Source organism: Dermacentor variabilis, chromosome 8, assembly GCF_050947875.1.
Source record: "Dermacentor variabilis isolate Ectoservices chromosome 8, ASM5094787v1, whole genome shotgun sequence".
In the NCBI taxonomy this organism is placed as follows: Eukaryota; Metazoa; Arthropoda; class Arachnida; order Ixodida; family Ixodidae; genus Dermacentor; species Dermacentor variabilis.
In genome coordinates, this window is record NC_134575.1 from 10,048,805 (window position 1) to 10,074,538 (window position 25,734).

The 25,734-nt window shown below is 47.2% G+C and overlaps 3 protein-coding genes across 3 annotated transcripts in view; 2 read left to right on the forward strand and 1 right to left on the reverse strand.

Annotated features, from left to right (window-relative positions):
• Nucleotides 1-22,733, reverse strand: part of LOC142589607 (ras-related protein Rab-40B-like) — a 46,645-nt gene extending 23,912 nt beyond the window's left edge. Inside the window, exon 1 of the mRNA XM_075701107.1 lies at nt 22,488-22,733. The gene's annotated coding sequence lies outside the window, so the exon portion shown is untranslated. The remainder of the gene's footprint in view (nt 1-22,487) is intronic.
• A 556-nt stretch (nt 22,734-23,289) lies between these two features.
• Nucleotides 23,290-25,734, forward strand: LOC142590821 (cytochrome b5-like). Its single transcript, XM_075703225.1, has 2 exons — nt 23,290-23,758; nt 25,366-25,734. Exons 1-2 carry the CDS (start codon nt 23,516-23,518, stop codon nt 25,468-25,470), a joined length of 348 nt encoding a protein of 115 aa, XP_075559340.1. The 5' UTR covers nt 23,290-23,515; the 3' UTR covers nt 25,471-25,734.
• On the forward strand, nt 23,765-25,734 carry LOC142589608 (ADP-ribosylation factor-like protein 16). The gene has a single exon (XM_075701109.1). It carries the CDS (start codon nt 24,298-24,300, stop codon nt 24,811-24,813), a length of 516 nt encoding a protein of 171 aa, XP_075557224.1. The 5' UTR covers nt 23,765-24,297; the 3' UTR covers nt 24,814-25,734.

A 25,734-nucleotide genomic window follows, 5' to 3' on the forward strand; every position in this document is an offset into this window, starting at 1 on the left:
TGCAAGGGACACGGGCGCTATAGCATTTCGCTACCATGTAAATACGACCGCCGTGGCCGGGATTTATACCGCGACCTCGTGCTTAGCGGCGCAGCACCATGGACAAGAACGGCACCGAGAGCGGCGCTGCTGCGCCGGCGTTGAGAGCGCCGCATGCGAAGCAAAATTCTATTAGCGGGTGGTACCCCTCTCCCACCTCTCGTTCGCACCGCCTTGATTGCCTCCTGCACTGCGCGTGTTTGGGCACGTTTCGTGCGGCGCGCGGTGTGTGCCTACGTGTGCGCGCGTGGACATTTCATTCGAAGGGTGTAGTACAGTCTGTTTCACATTTAGCGGAAAACTCGGAGCGCATTGCATCGCGATGCGGCGAGCGCTTGAGTCAGGCGGCGGCAGCAGCTCGCGCAGGTGCTCGAGGGGCGGGATCTTGAACGGCGTCGTCTGCTACGGCGACGCGCGCTGGCCGCATTTGTCGGGAAGCGTTCTACTGTCAGTTGCAGGGCGCCGATCTCATCGTTACTGCGTGAAATGAGCAAGTATGTTTTACTAAGCGTTGTGCGACGCCCACTGATACGCCTCGAAGGTAAGTTCATCGCTGCAGGGCAGTCATAGATGACGTACTGATTCCATGCATTCTTGACGGCCCGTTTCTGGAAGACGACTATATATTCTAACGCGATAGGTGGCCGATCCGCACTGCTCGTGTTGTGCAAGATCTGCTGGAAGAGCAGCGCGCAGTCACTCTCTTGGAGTGGCCGCCTCGATCCCCGGGCGCCAACATCATTTAAAATGTCTGGGGCTCGTTGAAAGTATCGCTGCCGCACCATCCCCTCTATCAGTCGCCCGCGGATAGGGTTCGATCCACCATCGTCAGCGACTGAGACGTGCTGCGAATGAACACATCCCTGATCAAGTCATTTTACACTTCACTGCCTTCCAGGATGAGCGCTGTCATCGTTGCCGCTGGGGACATGACGAGATACTAACTGAAGTTCCGAGCGTGACGTGTCCAATTCCCCGCCGGCGAGCAGGGTCTCTGGTGCCGCGAATGACTGTCGAGAAAAATCACTTCCAGCTCATTGTCTTAACCTAAACCTTTCCTTTAATCGTATCCGTTTGTTTTATCGTGTTCGACCCCCACAGTTATCATTGTTGAGTGCTTTGTTTTCCTTTCGAGTCAAACAAAGACTGAGCACGTTGCGCGCACATCTTAGTGCGTCTTGTCGCTGCTTATTACGGTAGCACACACAGTGAAGAAATACGTGCACGCGCTCAGTACCCCGGCCATTCGAAAGAACAAACGAAGCATGCTGTCAAAAGAAGTTTGTGGAACTCCTTTATCGCCGATGAAGGTTCAGAGTTTGGCGAGGCACAACGTTTAGTAAAGAATATCAGCTCAGTTCCCGCAGTACCGATGAAATCGGTGCACTGCCCCTGGCAGTAGCACGCTTCCCGACAATGCGGCCAACGCGCGCCGCCGTAGCAGACGACGCAGATCACGACTCCGCCTCTCGAGCGTCTGCGGCTGCTCGAGCTGCTGCCGCCGCACGACTCAATTCCTTGCCGCATCGCGATGCAATACGTTCCGAGTTTTCCCTTAAGTGTGAAACAGACTTTACAGGCTTCTATTTGCCTTTAAGAAGATGGGTACGCTTGACGTATATTTTTATGGCTGCAATGCGGCGAAAGGGCAGCGTCTGCTTAACCATGTAAGTGACGCTGAGCAGGTAATTGGAAACGACATCGTATGTGCCGCCGGAAAAAGTCATTTTTGCAGTTTCTCACAATATGTTTGCTACAAATCTGTGTTGCCTCTGATGGCGACAACGGACTTCCATCGACACTGTGCGGAAATAAACAAAATATATCGCTGCATAGCACAAGTACGACATGCGCACACAACTTTAACTAGTACGTCCCCTACAATATGGAATATAGACAGCAATGTAGACAGCTTGGCCATTTTTTAACAGTGCTCAAGAGACGGAAGTTGAAAGTATTAGTAATCATTCCTGCTTCACCAATGCCGACGCGACCAAGACGCGGGCGCGTATCGTCCAGTAACTCGATCGATCGGTGCAGTGGTGAAGCGGGAACGAACTCTGGTCATGTTCAATGCATCGTGCACATATTCAATTTCTCGGGACGCGTGAGCTTCGGCCACTGCTAGCGCATACAACAGAAGTGGTTTTCATTCTTGGGCAGCGCACACACAAACGAAACACGAGAAAGAAGACAGGACAAGCGCTCGTCGAACAACTTAGTTTTTATATGAATAAAAGGATTATGTACCGAGTAATTATTAAATTCATGTGGGTTACATATAAAAACCGTCATACACTCAGGAGTGATCAATGAACGAGGTCGCTTCGTTTGCCAGTTGTTTACTTCGCTCGGCGCACCGCAGTAATCCATGTCTGTCGTCTGCATTTTTCGTACCATTTTCTTGTGAATCGGCAGAATTTCACTGGTGGAATGAACCCTTTCGTATTTAAATTGCTGTCGTGACAGTTACCAACACAATAATAATTTCCGGTCATCCGAAGAGACGCCGTCGCGAACACGAGACGTTTCGCGCGCAGCGCGAACTGAACGCGCGCGCGACCGTGAAGGGAAGCGGCGGCGGAAGCCTACACCCGTTGGAGATGAAATCGTTCCGCCAGGGGAGAAACGAGCGCTGGCGTCTAGGATGAAACTTGGCGTGCGGTCGTCTATAGCCGCTAAGCCACTGAGGCGGGTGCGCCTGATCCACTACTCAGTCTTCTTAGGACAGATATAATAGTTCGTGAGATCACAGCAAAGAAAAAAAAAAAGCAGATAGAACTAATCATCGAACCAATAAAATCGAATCAATCTGTTCAAGTTAAAGCTTATGTTCCAACTTCCACGATCGTTACTTGTTCTCCCAACAACACGATTCAACGCGAAGTCATGGTGACCACACGCCGGCGTCAGAAAGGAGGGCAAAGCCAAGCAGGGGCCGATCGAGACAAGCCACCAACCTGCGCTTCAATCGAACGTGCTGTCGATAAAAAAAACGCGGCGAGCTTTCGGAAATCGCGGAAACAAAGCGGATGAATCCCGCGGCTACGGCGGTGGAGAGGAGGAGAGGGACAGAGGCCGGGGAATTAAGGCAACGCAAATAGCGGCGCGCGCACACACGCACACGTACAGACACACGGGCGCAGCACCGCATCCGCCATGAGAGCGAGTTCAGCTGCTACGGCGGACAGCTGCGGGGCGTCGATGGAAATTGGGCTGTGCGATATCAAACGCAGCACGCCGGGTTATTGGCCTCGTTCCCTCCTTTTTTTCGGACAAAAAAACCTGTCGAGTTCAAATAGCGATGAGAGGGGGGTTCAGAAAAGAGAGGTCGAGGGGAATCAAGGGGCCGAGGTCGCGGAAGGACGTCCGTTTAATTCCTTCTCCCTCCCCATCGCGCCTACTACTGTGTACCTCGCTCGGGTAGCGTATGCGCATGGTTGGTCCCCGCTCGATTGTCGCAGGCCGCGTCGTCGCGTGCCAAATCCCGAGTTCCGCCGTCGATGGCATCGACCGCCTTTCTTGTTGTTGCCCCTGTTTTTATTGCTTTTTTTTTTTAAACCACCGCCGCCGCCGTTTTGTTCTAGGATAAAAGGAGAACAGTAAGCGGCGGCGCCGAAAACACTGGGGGAGCCAGTCTGACCAGAGCGTTTTCATATCGCCCTTCGGAATGAGGTCTGGGACGAGCGCGCGGCCTGTAGCGCAGGAGCGGGGCATGGTGCGCGTATCGTACGGAAGGAAAATCTTAAAAAGACCGGGGCCGGGAAGGCACGGGGGAGATTTCAGTGTTGGGCGGCAGTTAATGAATGACGCCGAGCACAAGATTGTCGATGCACACGGGTGGCCATCCATGCATGCACGCGGGGGACCAAGGAGGACCAGTAAGAACAGTAAATTCGTTCACGATTGGTAACGTATTCTGACAATATTTATTTATTTTTCACTGGTTCAGTGGGAAAGGATCGTTCTGGAATTTCCTTTAGCAGAACATTTGTCTCCTTGGGAATGCAACTGAAGTCCATTACCAATGAACAGTTAACCGAAGCCTTCAGTTCTGAAAGGTTCGCTCAGGAGCCATCTAGCTGAACACTGCAAGAAATGCAACTCTAGAGCTACGCTTTCGGAAGGCGCAGTTTTAGGCACATGTCCTGAACAACGCGAACGGGGGCATTTTCGAAGCCTTCGTCATTCCTTTACGAGCGACAAAATCAGCCTGCCTTCGCCATCGCGATGAGATCATGCATTTATCCAGCACGTGATTTCGCTCTGTTAACGTTTATCGTACGTCCTGTTTGCTCGCGTTCTTTCTACTCATTTTGCGTTTAGTATATGCTGACGTCGGCACAAAACAAAAATTGATTGTAAGCACCATGTTGGTCTCTTCTCGTCATCGCCCTTTATTTATTTTGCGCTGTGAGCTTCAAGTCAAAAATGACGGTTAGTACGTCTATTTGCCTGAACTTTGATCGATCGTCCTTTCGGGTTCAAACGGCCGTGTTCCGTCACAACCTGGTCACTTTCAACAAAGTGTTGCGCTATAAACGCAACAATTCACAGTGATTACTCATTTACGGAGAGCTTTAGTGCCTCCTGCGTTTACGAAAAAAAAAATTTTTTCTTCGAAATTCAGGCCAATGAAGTCAGATAAAACGCAGTAAATAATACCACAAGAATGTCTGAAGCTACAAAGCGCCAATGTCAGACAAATCGAAGTACCAGCTATATTTTATCCCGGTAGTTGAACCGGGATAATTCCCTCTAGTGACTTCAGTAGGAACCTCTATGCCGTGCTGACTGAAGCGCAACACTCGCAGCTCTCGTATAGACACTGTCTAAGTCTTAAAACGACAGAAAGCTGGGCTAGTTGGTAAGGATTCATAATGCAAAAAAGGTGAAAGGCGTGCAGACACGGATACAAGAGAAGAAATTGGACAACACGAACGCCGGCGTTCGTGTCTGCACACCTTACCCCCTTTTTTGCACTATTTAAGTCATTGTATGTGCTCCCAAAGGTAGCATATGTGTAGTAACTCTAGAGACACTAAAGAGCAAGCGTTCCCGCTACTCTGCAGGAAAACTCAACGCTGCTGCAAGCGTGACTGCGCGAGACGTGAGAGTGAGTGTGCCCGAGTCGGGAGGGACGACACAATGTAACAACAGCGGCGACAGCGTCGTCGTCAACAGCAGCACTTCGTGGCTCGGAGCGAAAACAATCTGACAGCACGCGAGGAAAAAAAAAAAACTGTCTCCGGCAACGCGACAGGCCGCCCCTCAAGAGACTGCGCAATGTGTACGTGCGTTGTTTGTAGAGCGCCGTGCGCCAGAGGCCGTATGCGGGGCACGTGACAGCCCTCTTGTCGAAGACGCGACTGTATACCGTACAGCAAAAACACACTGAACGCGCCGCACGGGTGACGAACACAGTAAAGAGAGCGAACTCGAATCACGAGCATAAAGGGACACTCAGGACATGATTGAAAGCAACGCAAAAAAGTGAGGTAAGAAAAGGAGGGCGCGAAGACAAGAGGGAGGAGGAGGAAATAGAGAGAGAAGGCAGGGATGTTAACCAGAAGTGCGCCTGGTTGGCTACCCTACTCTGGGGGAGGGGAAAGAGGGATAATATATAGAGAGGGAGGGGGAGGAAAACCGCAGTGAGCTCGCGCACGCACGCGGAGAGCCTGAGAGAGTCAAAGACGTTCACTGTTGTCTTTCTCGAGGGCGACTGGCGCGAGGTTAGCGCTCCCATCATGTCAATACACCGTCGCGTAAGGCGCCATCGCCAAATATAGCCCAGCAAAGCATGGTGCTGGACACTCAAGAGAAACACTGGATCAACGTAGCCTGATCATATATTGTTTCAAACCTATATTTTCGTGAATTTCAAGGAAAGAGGGTGATTACTAAAAGAGAAAATGGATTTCCACCTTTTTTGAATTTCGCGCCTAAACAGCTGCGCTGGCATGTCAATATGACGTCACAGATTTCATAGCACCCCCCGTATTTGAGTCATTGTGGAGCAGTAAAAGCTCTCGAAATTTTCTAGGTTATGTGTTCGACTCCTTTAGGGCACTAAGTAGTTCACCTTTACCGATAAAGAAATAAACTAGGCCCGAGCAGACGTCAAAATCCGTGACGTCACGGCATGCTGGAGCGGGAAATTCGGGAAATTCAAGGCGGCGTCTTCATCCGTCTGCCTCATATCACGGTAACATTTAGATTTTTTTTTTAGAAATATTCCAGAAACCTAATTTCCTAACTCATTTTCTTTATTGTACCATTAATGACATGCCAATACACACTTTACGTAAATCGTTAAACTATTTTACGTGCTCACAGGTGGAAGGACCCCCTACCCTTTCGTTTCTTTAACCGCGTCGTGACGGCGTTACAGGTGCCTCAATACACCGCCTTCTCTAAGCTCACGGCGATTAAGCCTAAGCACCAGCGCGGTAGACGACTGTTCCAGTGAGTAGCTCAAGCATGTCGTCGCCTGGACATTTACCAAAGTACAGGGTGTCCCCATGGAACCTCTCCGATTGCAACAATAATAATTTTTAAAAAATGATACATGCGGTTTGCGGCATCATGCATCGCAATTTGAAAAGCTTTTATTGATTTTTCTAACCTCTTTTGTTTGAAGTGCTGAATAAACACCAAAAATGACAACACCAAAAGAGAGAGCCCGATCTGTGATATGGGGTGTGCGGTAACGAAGTCACCCATTGCTGTGCAACAAAATTTTCGACGTGAATTTCTACGGAGACCACCATACCTATTGAGTTGATTAAACTGATGCCACAAACTGCAGGTATGAACTTACCATAGACTTTTCTTCTTCTTTTCATTTTGAAATCGGGGAGTTTTCATGTGGACAGCCTGCCCTACTCGACCGCGCGCTGACCGGCACAGAGCGTTATAGGACTTGGTATCTGGATAGAAGCAGCACAATAGTATGAACACGCCCGAAGTCGCTAACCCTGAGCAGAAAACACGCAAACACGCAAACCTGCCTCGATCCCAAATAGGAAGAGAAACGTTCGGCCTTCGTCTAAGCCCGCATGGGCTTCCTTTGTAGCTTCTGCTACTGTCGGGCGGATGAGACGTTTTCCCCTTTCCCATCCTTAATGCCACCTGGATTAAATTCAAGTGACGCTCGCCAACGGTCGGATCGGATCTTGACATTCCCAAGCCAATTGCCTGGCAGCCACTATTGTGCCATGCCTTGACTTTGATAGGCTGCGGCAGTTCGTCAGCATCTTTACGTGGGATCACCTTCAATCATTTACCCTTCCCGTCCCTGTCCCACTACTGCGCCTACATGCACTTAAGTTCGTAGGTCAACTTAAGTTCGAACTACAGTTCATACTTCTAACTGGACTTTAAGGAATCCCCGTAGTGCCCACTTCTGGAATGTCTCAAAGGCTCGTCGAATGCCTCGAATTAGGCCCTGGCGCTATATGCGCTGCGGCGCCAGCAAACGACTCGGGAGTCAAAACCGGGCACCTATCGAGGCATGCCATTCGGATAGTAAAAGCCGCACGATGCATTAGCTCAAAAGACTGCCTCAACAACATCGTTATGTATGTGGAGCCCGTCTCCATCCAGTCACGTTATCACGCAGGCGGTGAAACAGCCGTTCCGGGGAAAAAAGAAAACATGAAAAACGCGCCTCTTCATTCTGCCGTGTTCAGCATCTCAAAATATGCCGCGAGAGCGCATATCCCGCGGACGACACGCATTTTATCCAGCGGTCACGAGATTGCATTCCAGACGACCATTCCACGTACTACGCGGCCGCCTCAGCACGATCAGTTAGGAACCGACTCGTGTCATAAGTACTAGTGCATGCAGATCTCCCTTCGCTTCGGGAAAGGTTGGCGTCACGCAAACGAATTCAGCAAACGCATGCCCAAAAAGCGAAAGGACTGGCGTTTTACATATACCGTTTCTCAGAATCGGCACAGATATATATGGACGAAAGCCGCATTCCTCGCAGACGCTCAGCCTGAATCTCGGAGAAGTTCCGCTTTTCATGTATGCCGTCTACATTTGCAATTCTTTTTCTCGCGCGACAAGGTGTATGAAAAGACGACGGAAGCATTTCGCAAGTCGTTCAATGTAAAGGTTGGAAACGAGGTAGACGGTGCACATCGTTCCAGACGGAAGCAGACGATCACTCTGATGCCGCTACGAGACAAGCAGAAGTGAAACATCAATGGGGTGTTTATACCGACATGTAAAAATTCCCTTATCGCACTTCCTTCGCGCCTGAATACTTAGCATTGACCCTCGGCATTCAGATTGAACAATTCTGCGGTATTACACAGAGCTGCTCTGCTACACTCGAAGTCGCATGCTAGATCCCGGCCGCATTCCAATGGGGGCGGAATGCAAAAACGTTCGTGTACTTTGATTGAGGTGCACGTAAGAGAGCCCCAGGGGGGTCAAAATTAACCAGGAAACCTCCGCCACGGCGTGACTCAATCATATTGTGGCTGGAACGAAAAACGCCGGAATTTATTTTCATTTCAAGCACACCAGGGGTGATATATCATGAACATTGTCAAATTCCACGATACTGCCGAACGCGTCATTTTGTCAGTCTCTGATTGGCCCGCGGGGCTGCAACGGCTTTTGTGCTCGATCGGCTCAAACGACGCCATTGCAGAGTTTGACAACATTACGGAATTTGATAATGTTCGGGTCAGCGTACCAGGTCAGGCGCTGAACAGCAATTGACCAGAAGTAAAATGAATCTCAAAGAAGCATCGACACGCATACTCCAAAATTGTTGAAAGACAGGCTTCTCGGCAAACGTGAAGGTATGTGACACGTGATAAGTGGGAAAAACCGGTAAAAATAAGTAAATTTATTGATACTAAAGTTGGTCCTGAAACGCTTGAGATGGTGTCATCGACATTATCGTGCGAAGTCGTGACAAAGAAAAAATTGCTGGCGTCGTGTAGGAGTAATTGCTATATATATATATATATATATATATATATATATATATATATATATATATATATATATATATATATATATATATATATATATATAACCACGTTGTTAATAAAAGAAAAAAGAAAGTGAACAAACTGACTGCGCGCGTTTCCTCTGGCTATGTTGACGTCTGCAATCATATAGGAACAGAGTGAGTCAGTGTGTCGTCACGTCATGACGCATCCACTTTTCGTGTACCCAATCGATTGGTCCGCAGACACAAGCATTACAGTAAATTATTTCGGCCCGCTCTGACATCAAAGTATCTAGGGTTTAAAGGGTTTCGACTTCACTAAACGCAATAAAATATAAGAAAATACGAAAATGTAATGTAGATATGCTCTTTCACCTCGCGTACCTTGACCAAGGCAGCAAATTGGACTATATAGTTGGGCTGTCATACTGAAAATATATTATGTGGAGCTAAAGGGACAAGCACAAAGTTAACATGTGACGACAGAGCGCGCTAGCGCTGCGATATCGTCTCGTGGCGCCTTGTGATGCCAGTGCCATAGGTGGGCAGTATAAGCGTACATACACTCGATCACCTTTATACTTGCTCAAAAGTTATGAATCACAAACAATGGACACTCACATGTACTCATGTTCACACGTTACTTTCAGTCATTCGTCGACAGTCATTCAGCTTAATGCTCGCGTCAACTCAAAACCTTCGACCCTCCCTTACTCATGCCTGTGAAGTCATCGTGGGCATACAGCCAGTGCACTTATCAATGAGTGCGCCGGCCTTTCGATGAGCGCGGCCGTCCTCTCAGCGCTAATCAGATCGCCCAGCAGTTCATCTTATTGCTAGTTTATTCAAGTAAACGGATGACACGTTGCATCTGCCACCGGCTCTTCTCGACTCAAAGGCGAGGCCAGAGACGCAATCGCTTGCTAAAGCCTTTCAGTGCCACCGACGTATACCTGTACATCTTCGCGTTTCTGTTTCGCCGTGTCAATGACGCCAGATAAGAATGTGAGGAGCATACCAAGAGCATGTGCATGTGCCTTTACACTCTAAGAACAGTTTACACCCTTTTGGAGTGCCCCTTCTGCCACACAACGATAATCGTCATCTGCCTTGATGCGTTTCCTTTCTTTAACGCTGCGAGCTCGGTACTTTCTAGTAACGAACGGCATGCGCGTTATCAGCATGATAGCATTGCCGACAGGAAATGCTATCATGCTGATAACGCGCATGCCGCTCGTTACTAGAAAGTACCGAGCTCGCAGCGTTAAAGAAGGGAAACGCATCAAGGCAGATGACGATTATCGTTGTGTGGCAGAAGGGGCACTCCAAAGGGTGTAAACTGTTCTTAGAGTGTATCCATGTCATTTTAAGGCGAAAGCCTTATATGCCCCATGAGGCAGAAAATCCGGCGAGCGTCCGGCGTTAAGAGGAAGCTTTAGCTCGGGCCCAACTCCGACGCGGCCTATTCAAATACATGTAAAACGCAAAAACGTTTTTATGAGATAACCCCTGGACCGATTTTGATGAAATTTGTTGCATTTGAAAGAGAAAGTTAAATTCTAGTGACTGTTGGAAGCGGAATTTCGATTTAGGGCTTCAATTTTCTTAAAACGATTTTCAAATATTTGACCGTTCGAAAAAAATAGAAGAACGAAGTTTATAAATTCATAGCTCTGCATCAAGAACCGATATCGCGGTTATGTAAACGGCATCCATTAGATCATTCAAAGCGGACAAATTCAATATGTCATTTTACATCTTACGTGAATTTGTTACGTTGGTTACAACGGTTTTGCAAAAGTTGTATTTCTCTATTATTAAATTTTTTTATATTCATGTGTAACATATCAATTTTGTCCGCTTTAGATGTACTATTAGGTGCAATTCATAGAATTGTATTATCATTTTTAGTAGTTAAGTTACAGAGTTGTAAACTTGATAGTTTCGTTTTTTGAAAATTTTCGATTTTTGCCAATTTTTAACAAAAAATTTACAATCTAACTCAAAAATTCGAAACCAACAGTCACTAGATTTTAAGTTTTTCTTTTAAATGCAACAAACCTCGTCAAATTTGGTGCAGTGGTTGCCGAGAAAAGCGAATTCTCCTTTTACATGTATTTAGATAGGAGCACTCGAGCTAAAGCTTCCTCTTAACATCGGATGGCAAGAAAGCCCACGTGACGAAGCGATGACGTCATGTTCCTGGCGCTGGACCTGCTGCGTCTCGCACTGCGAAATCCCGCGGTGAACAGCCACGGCGTCGGACGGACGCCGCTGCCCACTTCCACAATTGGATTACGGTGGATATACAAATTACAGCAAGGTAGATTAGGGCGTGTTAAGGTGGAGTTTTGATTTAAGGTGATAACTTGGACAAGTTCTAGTGCTTTCGCATTCAAATCACGTAAGGATACCTAAGTGACTGTCAATTTCTTTGTCCTTCGACATTGCCAAAGATAAACCGTTGTGTTCACGTGTTCCTGTATTTCCTGCCTTTTGTCTTTGTCGTCTTGCGCTGCCCCTTCCAAGATGCTCAACCAGAACCAATCCGCCCAAATGCCGATTCTTCTACAGTCGCTTCATAATATCAGAGAGAGAGACACAAAGAAGCGAAATCGACGCTGGAGGTGCACGTCACCTCCGAAAAAAAAAAAAGAAATACCGACACTGAAAGGGCTAAGCATTATGATCACAGTATACGGTATCAAACCGACTTGCCCAAAAGTCTACTCCTGGGCACGAGGCGACGCACTGCAGCGCGTCAAGTGAAATCTGACGCGCCTAAACAGTCGCATCAACCGAAGACTTGCGGATATGGGTGTGGTGTTCTGGAAATCGGCGACTTCCGCCATATCGTTCAATTCGACATATTTATTTATTTATTTAAATTAGCACTTTCATAGAACAACGTAACTACCGTAGAAAAACATTACTAGTGAATTCGCAATGTCAAAATAACACTCAAGAAAGAACACATCAGGAACATTAATTTACTAAGACAAAAGGCCGGCAAAAAAAGAAAACAGAAATTCAGTGCCCTTCCACTTTGCGAAGGAGGATGACGAGCGAAGCTGTGTATGTGGGCCCCTTAATCGCGAACTGTGCCTCCGCCCCGGGTCGTCCTGGCATTGCACTACCTTCGGAATGTTTTTGCAGCGAAAGCTGTATATGACTAAACTTCGGTAGTTTTTTCGGCGTACGGCAACAGAAACGGACGGACTTAGCGATTTCTAACAAACCCATACGGGTGCAGTGCGGCGGCGCAGATGTCAAAATGCGGGACAGATTAGAACGCTCGCCGTGAACGATAGCGCGACGTCAAGGTTAAGTGTATAAGCAGGAAAGGTATCTGCGATAAAAACAGCTGCGTTACCGATGGGCGGACACGTATAGTTCGTATACCCGAAGAACAACACGCGTACGATGAGCACCGCAGGGAACGGCAACGGGAATATAAACGGCGCCGGCGCGAAACGACCACCGACGAAGAACGTTCCAGCGATGCTGAACGAAAACGACAATCGCGTGCCCGAGCAACTCCAAATGAGCAACAACGCCAGACTCGCAAGGCAAAAAAATGACAACCATTCCACTCTGTGAAGATGGAATGGCAGCGAAAACACTTTGCTTTTCGTGTGCGAGCTTTGACTGTCGTCAGCTTTCGCTGCCATTCCATCTTCACTGAGTGGAATGGTTGTCATTTTTTCTACACCTGGACACGATAGTGGGGAAAGTAGCCCCTAACAGCTTCGCTCTATAAAAGGACATCCGGAGCATTACCTGAGAGAGAATACAACAAAACTACGCTCTTAGCTCCGACTGTCCCAAAGGGGTGACGCGCACTCTCCGACTGGCTCAAAATGCCGCCATTACGTAATTTGACAATAGCAGCCCCAGCTCCGCGACGCTAATCTTGGCCACCTACAGGAGGGACTCCGCGTCGCCGATTCCAGCGGCGTGACAGAGCGCAGCGCCCAACCGCTCCGTGTCGCCCACTCAGCGGAACGCCGCGGTGCCGAAGCCGCCTACGCACCGGCGGCAGCAGAATCGCACGTAGCCGCGCAAAGCGAGCAAAAAATGTGGGCCACTGCGCCTCCGTCATGCCTCGAAAAACACGCGCTGGCGCACGGACGTGGCCAGCGCTCGCACGCGCCCTCCACAGAGGAAAAAAAAAAAAGAATAAGGATATAGAAAAATAGCACTTTCTAGTCAAGCTTGCGCCTTCTTTGTTTTGTTTTTGCTCGTCTTTCGCTCCTTCTAGCGCGTCCGTCGCGTCGCATTTACACGCGTATCCGCTCTATTTCTCCGCCCGGTTGAGCGCTCCTTGGGCAATCCTCCCCCCACTCCACCCTCAAACCTCCTTCGCTGCACAACGAGCGCCCCGACATAGCGGACAGCGGCCGACCAGAACGCCACGAGAACTGCAGAAACGCCTATATAGCAAATAAAGATAAATGGAAACGAAACAACACAGAATGGCATAGCGTGCCGTATACGAATGGCAGACAATAAAAGACCGTCCAAAATACACAACAAGCGGACGGGAAAGGAGGAGAGCGCACGGCGGAGGGAGAGTTGGAGAGAAAAAGGTGCCCGAACAGCGTTTTACTCCTTCAGACCTGCCGCTCGCGCACGTGAAGTACACTCCCCCACTCTCCACTACTGCTCCGGCTAGGGGCCATACTCCGGCGGAGCGTGCTAAAGAACGCCGTTCCACACCGCTGCTCCACCCCACCCCCCCTCATCCCCTCCTCTTTTTCTCCCTTAAAACATTCGGGACATAAAAGCGCGGTCAGCCGATATTAGCGCCGAGAAAAACAAGAGAACCGAGCCAGCAACCTAGATGGACGAGACTGTTCGGATTCGCACGTTTCGTTGATTTCTTTTATCTCGAAAAAAATGGCCGGCACGCACGGTAACCAGCCGCCACCAACGAATAAAACACCGCCCGTACATCAGGCAGCAGAAATTATACAGCCGTCAATTTCCCTCAGAGTGCCAACATCCATTTCATTTCTATCTCTTCTTTAAAAAAAAAAAAAAAAAAAGAAACGAGCGCAATTATTCGCTGTTTGCTGAACTCCCCGTCGTCTCGTTACGCACGACAGACGTAATATAAAAAAGAAAAAGAACGAAAAAGAACATTAAAACAAAGTACGCGCAAAGCACGCCATTACTGTACCGCAGTTCGCGTTGCAGACATTAACGATTAATTCTAACGTGGCGGTTGGCGCGGAAAAACAGTATTTCATAACCTCAACTTCTTTTTCCCCATTTAAATTGACAATAAAAAGTAAAAGGTTCAACTATATTAGCATGCACTGCGCCTTCGTAATCGTAAAGCGCTGACTGTTACGCAACGGTGCGCCCCACAAGTTCCTGCACCAGCTCGACGTGACGGCGCGTATTTCTGCAACGTTAACTCGGGCGCAGTTAATTGATTACCAGCAAATAAGAAATATATGCAGCCGAGACACCAGCCCCCGTATAGGTTCACTTTGCTTGCTTGCGCTTCAGTTTCAGGGAACAAACCGAACGTGGCGAGAAAAGAAAAGCCGTGTTGGACATTGCTTAATTATAAGTCTCGTCACATCGTAATATAATAATAATATAATAATAATAATATAATAATAATAATAATAATAGTAATACAAACGGTTATAAAAAAGGCACGCCGCGAATTCTAGTTATACAACATAAAACACGACACAAAATGCGTGCTCTAATACAGTGCATCATTATGCTTACAATGAACCCAATGACAGGTTCAACTAATTATAAATCATATTGTATACGAAAATTATGTTCAAAAAGAAATATTCAGAAAGGCGCAAGAACAATGAAGCAGATTATATGAAGTATACTGCCTGTATACACTTACTGAAATCGGAACTCCAATATTACACAAATACAAGCTGATATATATACACAGACACCACGTAGGACAGGCCACTTACAATATTTACTAATTGCAGAAAAACTCGTCGAAAATTTGTACAGAACCGTGGATAGCGGGGGTTTCGTGGCAATGGCATCGTAACGGTCGAGCACGAGCGTGGACTCCGAGACCACAACGGCGCCGTGGCGATCTCGGAGGCCGCGACGGCCGTTTCCCGATGAACACAAAGCGCGAAAAATCGCACGCGTACTTAGATTCATCTACGCGTACGAAGAACCTCCGGTAGGCAAAACGAAACCTACGAGACCCTCACTACACGGCGTCTATCACAGCCCCACTGTCACCCGCGGACGTTAAACCCCGTGAATCAAATGAAAACAAAGTCAGACTCGCGAGCGAGCGAGCGGGAGCCGCCTGGGGATGGCAGACGACACGACCAAGATGGACAGGGCATCGGCCACAGACGAGCCAGGCGCGCGGGTTAACAGCCACTTAGTAGAGGGGGGCACAGACAGGCCGGCTCACGGAATTAATAAAGGGCCCGAGCCCGGCTTCCCACGGGAGCCGAGCACTCAATATTAATCGCGTCCTTTGCCGGGACGGGAGATCTACGAGCCACGCTTCAGAAACAGGCTTGCGACGACGCCCAACGAAATGAGACAGCCACCGCGCTTTGTTACACTCTTGGTGAATAAAAGTTCGCGCCAGCCACTAACCAAAAGGTAGCAACGGCTTGTTAATAAGATCAGTAAGGTCTTAGCAGCCCGAGCTAGTAACGGAACAGGAAGTAGGATTTACTACAACAACAACAACAAAAAAAAAAAACATTATGGTTTAAAAAAAAAAAAACGAGAGAACGGAACTACTACGCGGTTTAGACATTATTTTAACACCTTCAAATAATAAAAGAAAGGTAATCTTCGGCCATCGTGCTTCGGGTAACTGCCTTACAGACCTAAATAATCGTGAAAGGGAGCAACGCCGCGCACGCATAATACAGAATACTACACAACACGTCTATGAGAACCACGAGCAAATACAGCTGTATACCCTCCAGAGCACAGGTTTTACGGGTGAGCACCTATGTATCATAAACGAAATGAGACAGGCACCACGCCTAGAGCTCTAACGACGAGATTCAGACAGCGAAATTTGCATAGTTTACGAAGCGAAACATCAAAAGTAATGTGACTGAGTCAGTGAACGAGGAGTCCTTACACCGTAACACGAGCTAACCACAGACTGTCAAGGACAACTGATATACTAACAAGTTGCGGCTAACTATACATAATGCCTTGATTAGTTTTTGCTTTCGCCAATGTGTGATTTCGGCTTGTACGCTTAATCTAATGACTATGCTACCTTTGGCGGCCGGAAAAGTAGCGGTGCGATATCGTGCTCTCGAGTAACTTACTTCCACCTGATGTTTCCGCTTTGCAATTTCTGGTTCACGTTTAATTTGTCCGTGATTGTGAAGACGTCCACATTCCTAGAGCGCTTGAGCGGTACGGTGCGCCCAGGCCAGTACTCTGAATTTTCCGTGTCTTTCCGAGTACACTTGATGATCACCAGCACAGGGCACGCTCGACGCGTGCCCGCTTTGAAAATGAACATCTCGAATTCGCACCCTTTCAAGATGAATGTCTCGAAACTGGCGTCATCTTGAGAATTCGTTCCAAGTGGTATCGCCTTGCGAACTCACCAGCTACAATTCGTAAATTGCAATATGTGCCATAAGGCAACAATTAAGAAGTTAATCAGAACAATAGAGTTCATTATTCAATAACACATTTGATTTCTCGTAGAAGTAACGCCCGCTTCAAGAAGTAATTTAGTTAGAGGGTTCGAACTGTGCTATCTGGCACATGCGACTTGACAAAAAAAAAAAAAAAAAGGGAGGACATTTGATGCACCTAAAGAAAAAAAAAACGAATAAACACCAAGAATGACAAACGCAATGTCAAGTGCTTTTGTAAACTAACTTATCAGAGGACATGTACACTCGCTCCTCGGCTATCACCAGTATACGTCCCGCTTGATCTAAACTACGATCTGATTACGAGGCGCGCCGCAGTGGGAGATTCCGGAAATTTGGACCACCTCGGATTCTTTAATTGATGTATTATACATGGCTCTCAAATTGACCACTTATATGTAACACTTTTGCAAAACACTCGTAAACAATGTAACAAGTGCTCGCAAGATATAAATTGATATATCAAATTTGTCCGCTTTGGATGATCTAACGGATGCAGTTTACACAACTGCGATATCTGTTCTTGGGACAGAGTTACGAATTTGTAAACTTCGTGCTTCTATATTCTTTTCGAGCTTACCAGTTTTGGAAAGTTCTATATTATACATTCAGGCCCTAAATCAAAATTTCGCTTCCTACAGTCCCTAGGATTGACCTTTTTTCTCAAATGCAACAAGTTTCATAAAATCGACCTAGTGGTTACCTCAGAAACACGTTTATGAGTACTACATGTATATGAATAGGCGGCATCGCAGTTGGGCTCGAGCCAAAGCTTCCTCTTAATGACACCCTAAAGAGAACCACTAAAGAAATTTTAGCTTGCAAAAGCACTTGAAAACTTTATTTACGTTAAGTTCGCGATAATAGGTTGATTATTGGAAGAGAAAAAAAAAAGAAGGCCTAATCTCAGTCTTTTTATTATTATTTCGCGCCGAAAGCCAAGCGCCAGTCCGTCAGTGTCGTGCCACGGATTTCAGCGTACTTTTTCGTATTCGATATCTGTTCTTGGGGCAGAGAACAGATCTGTACAGAATCGCAGAAACTTGCAAGATGGAATCTTTATCACCTTCAGAATACAATACAGTCCATGTTTACCCATAAACAATTAACCATAGGCTTTAGCACATGCCATCAAAATTCATGACGTCATGGCGTGCTGGTGCTGGGACTTCACGGCGGCGGCGCCACTTGTCTAACGTGTTTTGCGCCCCTGCTGACTTACCAAGCCTCTTATTGCGCTATAAATAGTAGCGTTCTTGGTATTGTAGTAGCCTGATTTGCTGATTTATTACTACTACTACAATGCCAAAAAAATTTGTCTGTCGCAGCCTGAACGTGACGCTCGTGTTCCGGTTTCCAGCTTGTACTAAGTATACGCGAATAACAAAGTCGCGTACGGCTTTAGCTGGCTTTCAACATTTTATCAGCAGCCATGCCTCACGAACTCGTATGATCTTTTCACGCCGACAAGAAACGGAGAGAATGTATTCGAGGATACACTGAGCGTTTAGCTCTTCAGTAATGATACCATTGGTGCTTAACGATTTGAGCGGAATAGCAATCACGTGATCAAGTCCGATGGCATCGCTTCACGGCGCCGCTGTCGAGTTTATCAGGGCACTTGTACTTCAGTTGACTTAAGTCATGCGACTGCTGTTTGACTTGAGATACGGGCTGTCCAGTTTTTTTCTGCTCATGGCAAATAACTTGACACGGTTCAACGGAGACTTTCGCCCAAAACGAGTACATCTAGAAAATCTCAACAGCGTGCAACGACCAGTGCTGGCGCCAATGATAGGAGTAGCTTTTCCGTGGGACTCGCCGTATCCGTTAAACGCAACACCTGGTGTTTTAAAGCCTTAGACGTATAGTACTATACTCGCGGACAAAACTTTCTGTGGCAATGAAGGGAAAGCCACAGGGGCGGAGCTTCTGCACATGTGTTACCGCGCCAAGTAGTCCGGCAGGGTTTCACAGTGCTTTTGGTTGTTCGGAACAGAGGCTCAATCGACGCAGCTTCCACGTGCGACGGTTTCGCGTTTGCCCGAACGCGGAAGGGAAAAGCCGCAAAATAACGTTTACATTCAGTGGAGTGTTTTATCTAATTTAACTGTTGCTAATAAGCTGTTTATGTTTTCTCTTCCCCAGCTTAAACTGACGTGGATGAAAACACGGAACTCTTTTCAGAAGCGCTCTCACTTGTGCGCACTTTGCCTCCGTAGCTTTCCCTCCACAGAAAGTTGTCCGCGAGTACAGAGGTGTGCGAATATTCGGAAGTTCCCAATAAAAAATAAAAAATTACCCCATTCGATTCGGTATTGGAATCGATCAGTCGTTATTCATGAATACGAATATTCTTCTCATAGTTTTCCAATATTTCCTTCCAATCGCCTACTGCGCGGGACCAAATATAAAAATGCAGTGAAGTTGCCGTAAACTTCACAACAGTGACCACATATAGTGGTCACAAACGAAGAGAAATCATACGTATAATGGAGCACGTTACATCCTTCATGGTAACAGACAATTGCGCATAAGCCGCTCATTGGCTGCTAATGCTCCATTTGTGCATTTAGGGAAAAACTCTTTAAAATGCACAATGTATCGGCAGGAACTTGCTAACATTGTAACCGTACTAAGATGCGAACAAAGTTTTATAAAATTGAGAAAATGGCGATTCATAAATTATTAGAGAACTATTCAAAAAGTGTTCGATATTCGATTCGTTCTCGAAAATCACTATATACCCACGCACACGCGTAAACAGTACTAAAATTACATTTTGACGGCCTCCTTTTTAAAGTGCTTTAAGTTGTAAAAACACATCACACGCTTCTCGCACGTAATGGTATGCCACTTAGCAAGAACGGATTATGGATATATGGAAATTACGGAAAGATATAATGCCGAGCTTGCTCTCAAAATGCCTTTAGATGGTGTCATCGGCATTGTCATGACGTCATGACAAGGAATTTTTTTCGCTCACGTCGCGTAGCAACACCAACATGTATCGTGAAATGGAACCAAAAATGAAAGGCGCAACGTAAGGATACATGAAGACGGCGGTGTAGATTTGATAGCAAACAAAAAGGTTAGCCGATACTCTCTAGTTGAAATTAAAAGGGAGACATAGAGCTGGGCAGGCCACGTAATGCGTAGGGCAGAGAAAAAGTGGTTCTATTCGAGCTACAGAATAGGTGCCGAGGGAAGGGAAGCACACTACAACCGAGAAAGAGAAAATCTGGAGGCACAACTTAGAATCCGCTAGCACCAGACCGGGGAGATCGCTGGAAGATGCGTTCATCCTGTAGTGGACTAAACAAATGCGGATGATAAGATTTCTCAGAGGGAAAAAAAAAAAAAAACAGTGCTGCGCGCGCCGGTTGTGGCTTCAGTCACGTGCGGCTGTCACATCTATCCCAGGAACGGAGCGTGCCAGTGACGTCACGACGCACCTGTCTCCACGAAAACGGAACCGGCTCGCAGGAAGACCCATTATGGTTAATTATTTAGGACACTCCACACGCTTAACAGCATTCTTTTTATGGTGTAGAGGGCTTGATCCGTTATTTAATACAAATAATAATGATATTCAGTAAGAAATGCTGCGTCTCTACGTACTCCTTTAACCTGTCAGGTGGTGCAGTTGAACGCTGGGAGTTATTGCGTAAGGGCGCTACGTCGCTTAACGCGTGTTGACTTTCAACCTGCTTTTACAGTAGTCTTCGCGCAGGCCTATTTTGCACTGACGAAAAAAAGAAAGAAAAACGAAAGGTTGATCACTACTTGCAAGAGGGAGCATTGAACTCGCCTATTTGTTTGTGAGAACCAGGGTTGGCCATGTCTGATGTCACTGCACATGGCAGCCCTTTTAACTATTAACACGAATATAAGCGCGAACACGGTTCACTGGTAGGCATTTGCCGCAACTAATAGATAGTTCCGTCAACAATGTTCCGGATCCTTCCAATGAAGCAACGCCGTTCTTCGTTTACACTTTCACTATTAGCATCATTTATTTTCTTGTTGGACAGGGGGCACCTATGCACCAATTGCGTTTATCGGTGTAACGCTACCATTTTCACCACCGTGACAATGTGAACTTGTTGGTAGGCCATTACTAGGAAAATGCTCGTAGCGCAAGTAATATACATAACTTCCTTCGCAATAGCTACCGTTTGTAATACCTACGTCGTAATGGATGGTCTGTCCTTTCACTTAAACAAAAAATTATGTTGTCATATGGTGTCCTTTAATATCAACGAGAATCTCACTACCTGAATGGTGGAGCTTCACAATGCAGCCAGATGCGAACCCGCGACTTTGCGCTTACAAGCAGAATGCCACAATACGGCCAAGGGTCTGTGTGCGCGAATTTTTCTCGACCCGCAGGTAAAACATTGTGCCGCCAGCACACCACATTTCGTACCGCAGAAAGTTCATAAAACTGTAACTGACAATATTTCCACTGAAGATGGAACACGTTCGACATAAAGCGCGCTATCATGGTCGTTTGAAAAAAGATATTCCGAAGCGATCATAGCGTGGCAAGCATCCGGGCGTGTCATCGAAAACCAACGGTACGCAAACCAGACTCAAGGCTTTCCGCTCTCGGTGTGTGTTAAAAAACTTCGCATGCAGAATCACAAATGATATCCACTGAGCACCGATACTCAAAAACATCCGAATATTTCCCGTGACGTTCAATAAAATGCCACCATAACCCAGCCATCGGATAGCAAGTTCGACGAGCACTCCACGTAAACACCTGCTAGAAAGATGAAAACAGCAACAAAATATCCTTTGCCGCTGCGCAAGAAACGCGACTCGGAACCTAATTTGCACACGCGATTACTTCACAAGAGAGCCAAGAACGCACAACGCCGCGAGCCGTTTACTTTCACGGCCACTGAAAGGCGCTAAGCTGCTTCCAGTATAAGCATTCTGGACACTCGCAACTTTCCCGCGAACGCAGAAAAAAAAAAAAAAAAAAAAAGAAAGGAAGGAAAGCAACGATCGAGGCAATTCAGACGGGCACAGGCTCCGGACGAACAAACATAATAAAGAAATCGAGCGGAAGTCACGATAAGCGGCGCACATTTATGCGGAGATCCACCCAGAGGTTTCACAAATATGTAAACGACTGTCGGCGCACGCGACCAGGCGCTCCGAGATTGCAGCCGCCGCATCCGAATCGGCAAGGATATGGGAGTGCCGCCGTCGCGCGAAGACTACGCGAGAAAACCCACATGCCTTCGTGACAGATGGCCGAGGGGCTCGCCCAAGCTCCAGCTTCGGCCGGCATCGTGACGTGGGTTGAGAATATTTTCTCTCACCTGGCCCGTCCCAACACCGCCGCCGCAACCGCGTCCAAAATAAACACGCCGATCCCAACCGAGGATACAAGCCGCGCGCGCCGTAAGCGGGAAATAACAGCGGAGAAATAGCGGCAACTTATTACGCCGAAGGACGCGCGTTGCGGGCATGCGAGAGACGTAAACAAGCTGTTAAATCGCCATAATAAAAAAAAAATGAGAAAACAAAGAAAGCGCGGAAAAAACGAGCGTCGCAGCGCTCGACGCGTCAGTGACGCGTCCGTCGTGCGAAATAGGCCTAGTGACGACTACGGCGGAGTGAACGCACAACGCAACGTCCGCCCAATATCGCACGTCGCTAGATAGGCTCCATAAACAAAGGGCGGCACGCGTGGTAACAGCAGCCGCTCGCTCAGCGACACGAGCCGAGCCTTTGAGACGCTGTCACGAGCTTCGAATCGAAGAAGAGCTCTCGATAGCTGAGGGAGCAGCAGCACTCACCGTGGTTCGTTCCAGAACAGAAGCATTCTCCGCTGCGGTAGCTCCCGCGAAATCGTGTGCGCGACAGAGAATAACAAGCCGGGACTGGCGTAAAGTCACTTGTTGGATGCTCCTCTCCCCGAAAAGCGTATCCCGGAGCAAAGTAGAACACGCACGAACGATTTCGAGCCCAAAAAACTGACCCGAATTGGCGTACAACACGCTCGCTAAACTTGATACCAAACGACACACATATGAGCTTCTGGATTGTGGCTTGGCTTTCTGACCGCAGTCACATATGAAGACGACCACAAAGTAGATTTGAAGAACTGTTGCGGTTTCGGTTAGTCTCGTTGATACATTCGCCGCTCCAGGTTGTAAATAACAGCAAATTATTTGTATGAAATATATTATATATTACAAAATGTGGCGTTTACTGCACCCCTTATGCTCTTTTATTCAACAAACATGTAAATGAACATTCGTCCACGCACCTGCCCAACTCACGCAACTTCATAAAGTCTAGAATTTTGCTGCCTTACTTGTGCAAGCTTTTTTTTTAAATATTTTTTTAGTCTGTTGCTTGAATATACCTAATACATGGTGGCTTCCTGTGAGGCTAAGAAGTAGTGTCCAAATCCAGGACTCATAGAAGGGCCTATCTAATGCAACTTGCAGATCTTAAAGGCAATCTTTTTACTGGTTGAATGAGACGAAAAAACTCTTACGAGCCGGATACACGTCATAGACGGCGGGTTTTGAACGCCTACTTTAAAACAACCTTTTATTACTTTCTGCTCAATTCAGGTCAATACGTGTTGTCAGCTCGAAACATTGGTATTCAAGATGGCAGTCTCCACAGAAAATAAAAAGAATGCTCTCGACGAGGAGACCTCCGCAATTTTTGCTTGTAATGTCACTTCGCGCTCGCCGGTCGCATTCGATCGTAACGATTTGGAGCACCTAGCAACGGTTGTCGCACGGCCCGCTTAACCGCTGAGATTGTACACAACACGTTGTCGCTTCACGACACTGCGCCGCCGCCGCTAATGACTACAATCGCTCGGCAAGAGCTGGAGAAACACAGCGTCAAGGACGACGCGTGGATACTGTTTCGAGGGGAAGTGTACGACGTCACCAAGTACGTGAATGAACACCCCGGCGGTCTCGCTATCCTCAGGTACGCCGGCAAAGATGCCTCCAAGGCTATAAGCGAGCAGGCGGCTCATAAGTGCGTCTTCAACTTCATCCTCTCGAAACTCAAGACTTTCCACATTGGTAAACTGGCGGAGGCGACCTAACACCGGGAGGATGCATTACGAAGGGTTAACCTGAAAGCACGGATTATTTTAGTGAAACATTCCTGCGGTGTATTCTAGGAAACGAAGGCAAAAATCTTGCCCGACGATGGTGCCGGATCAAACGTTGCCGCGGAACGCAATGGCTTCAAGTGATATAGTTCAGCGAGAACATCTGCCACGCTGGACTGACCGAAGTTGATCATTGGGAACACTTGATCACTGGTCCTATCTACGAAGCTCGGAAAAGGGGCATGTGATTCAGATTCAGCATGCGCAGTTTATTGTGCTCTGCAAGTGACCTATCTCTACAGGGCTGTGTCAATACCTTGTTTGTCACACCTTGAACGTGGTTGACGGCTGCAGCGTTTCAGCTTCCAATTTATGTGAAATTTCGCCTCGCAAGCAATAATAAACTCGCATTTGTTAAACGAGCATTCTCTGTTATAGTGTGCACTTAAGAAGCTCTTACGTTCGGATGTCACGATTCAATAAGTACTTCGAATCGGAAGAAGGTTCGCGTCGCTCATAAGATGATTGTCTGCGTCGGGCCCAAGGGTTCTGGCAAAACAGCGCTTCTGAAATGCCTGCAGCAGCGTCTGACTGGTAAGGGAAGAAATGTCGAGTTGCGGGACACGCGGCCGACGATAGGTGTCAACATGACGCTGCTGAAAATTTCTAAGAACAAAACGTGTCAGGTGCGCGAAGTAGGCGGCGAAATGGTGCCATTTCTGCACCAACAGACTTCTGACGCCACGGGTCTTATGTTCGTGGCCGATTCTTCGAACGTGTTCCAGTTCGGCGAGACTTACGTCACTCTTCTGGACCTACTCACCCTTCAAAACCTAAAGAATGTCCCCTTCTTGTTGGTCTTTAGCAAAACTGATGCCAACCAGGCCGTTCCATTGGAGGAGTACAAGGATGCGATGAGGCTTGCTGATGTGCTTAGTGCTGCTGCGCAGGACATCGCAACAGTGGAAACAAGCTCTTTGACAGGTTATGGCATGGACGAGATTATTGAATGGCTGTCTCGCATTCCGACAGGCTGACATTAAGCCTTGAAACTGTCCTTTAACTATGTCCATTCATTGGCATGTTGGTTGCCGAGCGCCTGCCATTAGACACGGAAGCTGTGCTGGCTGAGTGTTCTTATTATGCATCATGAGAAAACATGGTGAAAGCGGGAGATCGAAATTCAAGACAATGAGCAAAAAGAGAACAAGGTAAAAGCAGGAGCCAATGTTTCGACAAGTGGACTTGTGAAGAAGACAAGTCCGCTTGTCGAAACGTTGGCTCCTGCTTTCACCTTGTTCTCATTTTGCTCATCTTATTATGCATCATGTGCAGTAGTGCAAGAGCCATTGGGACATTAGGATGATTAGTGTGGAACGAATGCTCCTTGATGAGTTGCATGAGTCATTTGCACTGTGACTTGTAGAGGTAACGGCAAATCCAAAGAACTGCTGATCGTACACCTGTATATGTTTATCTGCATGCCTATGCATACCTATTCCTGCAGCAAAGCATAGTGAAAGCCAAACTTCTGCATGTATCCTCACACTCTCCCAAGAGTACTTGTACTGATAGCTGATACCCAGTGAAATTTCAGGTCACGTTACGTTTGGCCTGTGCTGATTTATATATGGTTCTCCATTGTTTATCTATTTTACATCACCATAAAAAGGTTGTGCATACTTGTAACTTGAACAGTCACATTATAACTTGATTACGTCTTCTTTGCTGGTGACCTCCCAGAAGGCTAATAAACTAACAAAGACATGTTTCTGTTGCACCTTAACAGAGCGATTTCACCTATCTAGATGCTGCTAGAAATTCACTGTCTTTGTAAACAATTAGATAATCAGTACGTCTGTACATTTACTGTACTGTTAAAGCACTGTCATGTCTGAAATTCGTTTGCAGCCTCATATACAGAACCAATAAAACGATTTCATTCTAGAGACACCCTA

Excerpts from the sequence above, each read along its gene's own strand:
- LOC142590821 (XM_075703225.1), top strand. The coding sequence starts at position 23,516 with ATGACTACAATCGCTCGGCAAGAGCTGGAGAAACACAGCGTCAAGGAC. Across the intron at positions 23,759-25,365 it reads ACATTGGTAAACTGGCGGAG|AATTTCAGGTCACGTTACGT; the intron begins GCGACCTAACAC and ends GATACCCAGTGA.
- LOC142589608 (XM_075701109.1), top strand. The coding sequence starts at position 24,298 with ATGATTGTCTGCGTCGGGCCCAAGGGTTCTGGCAAAACAGCGCTTCTG.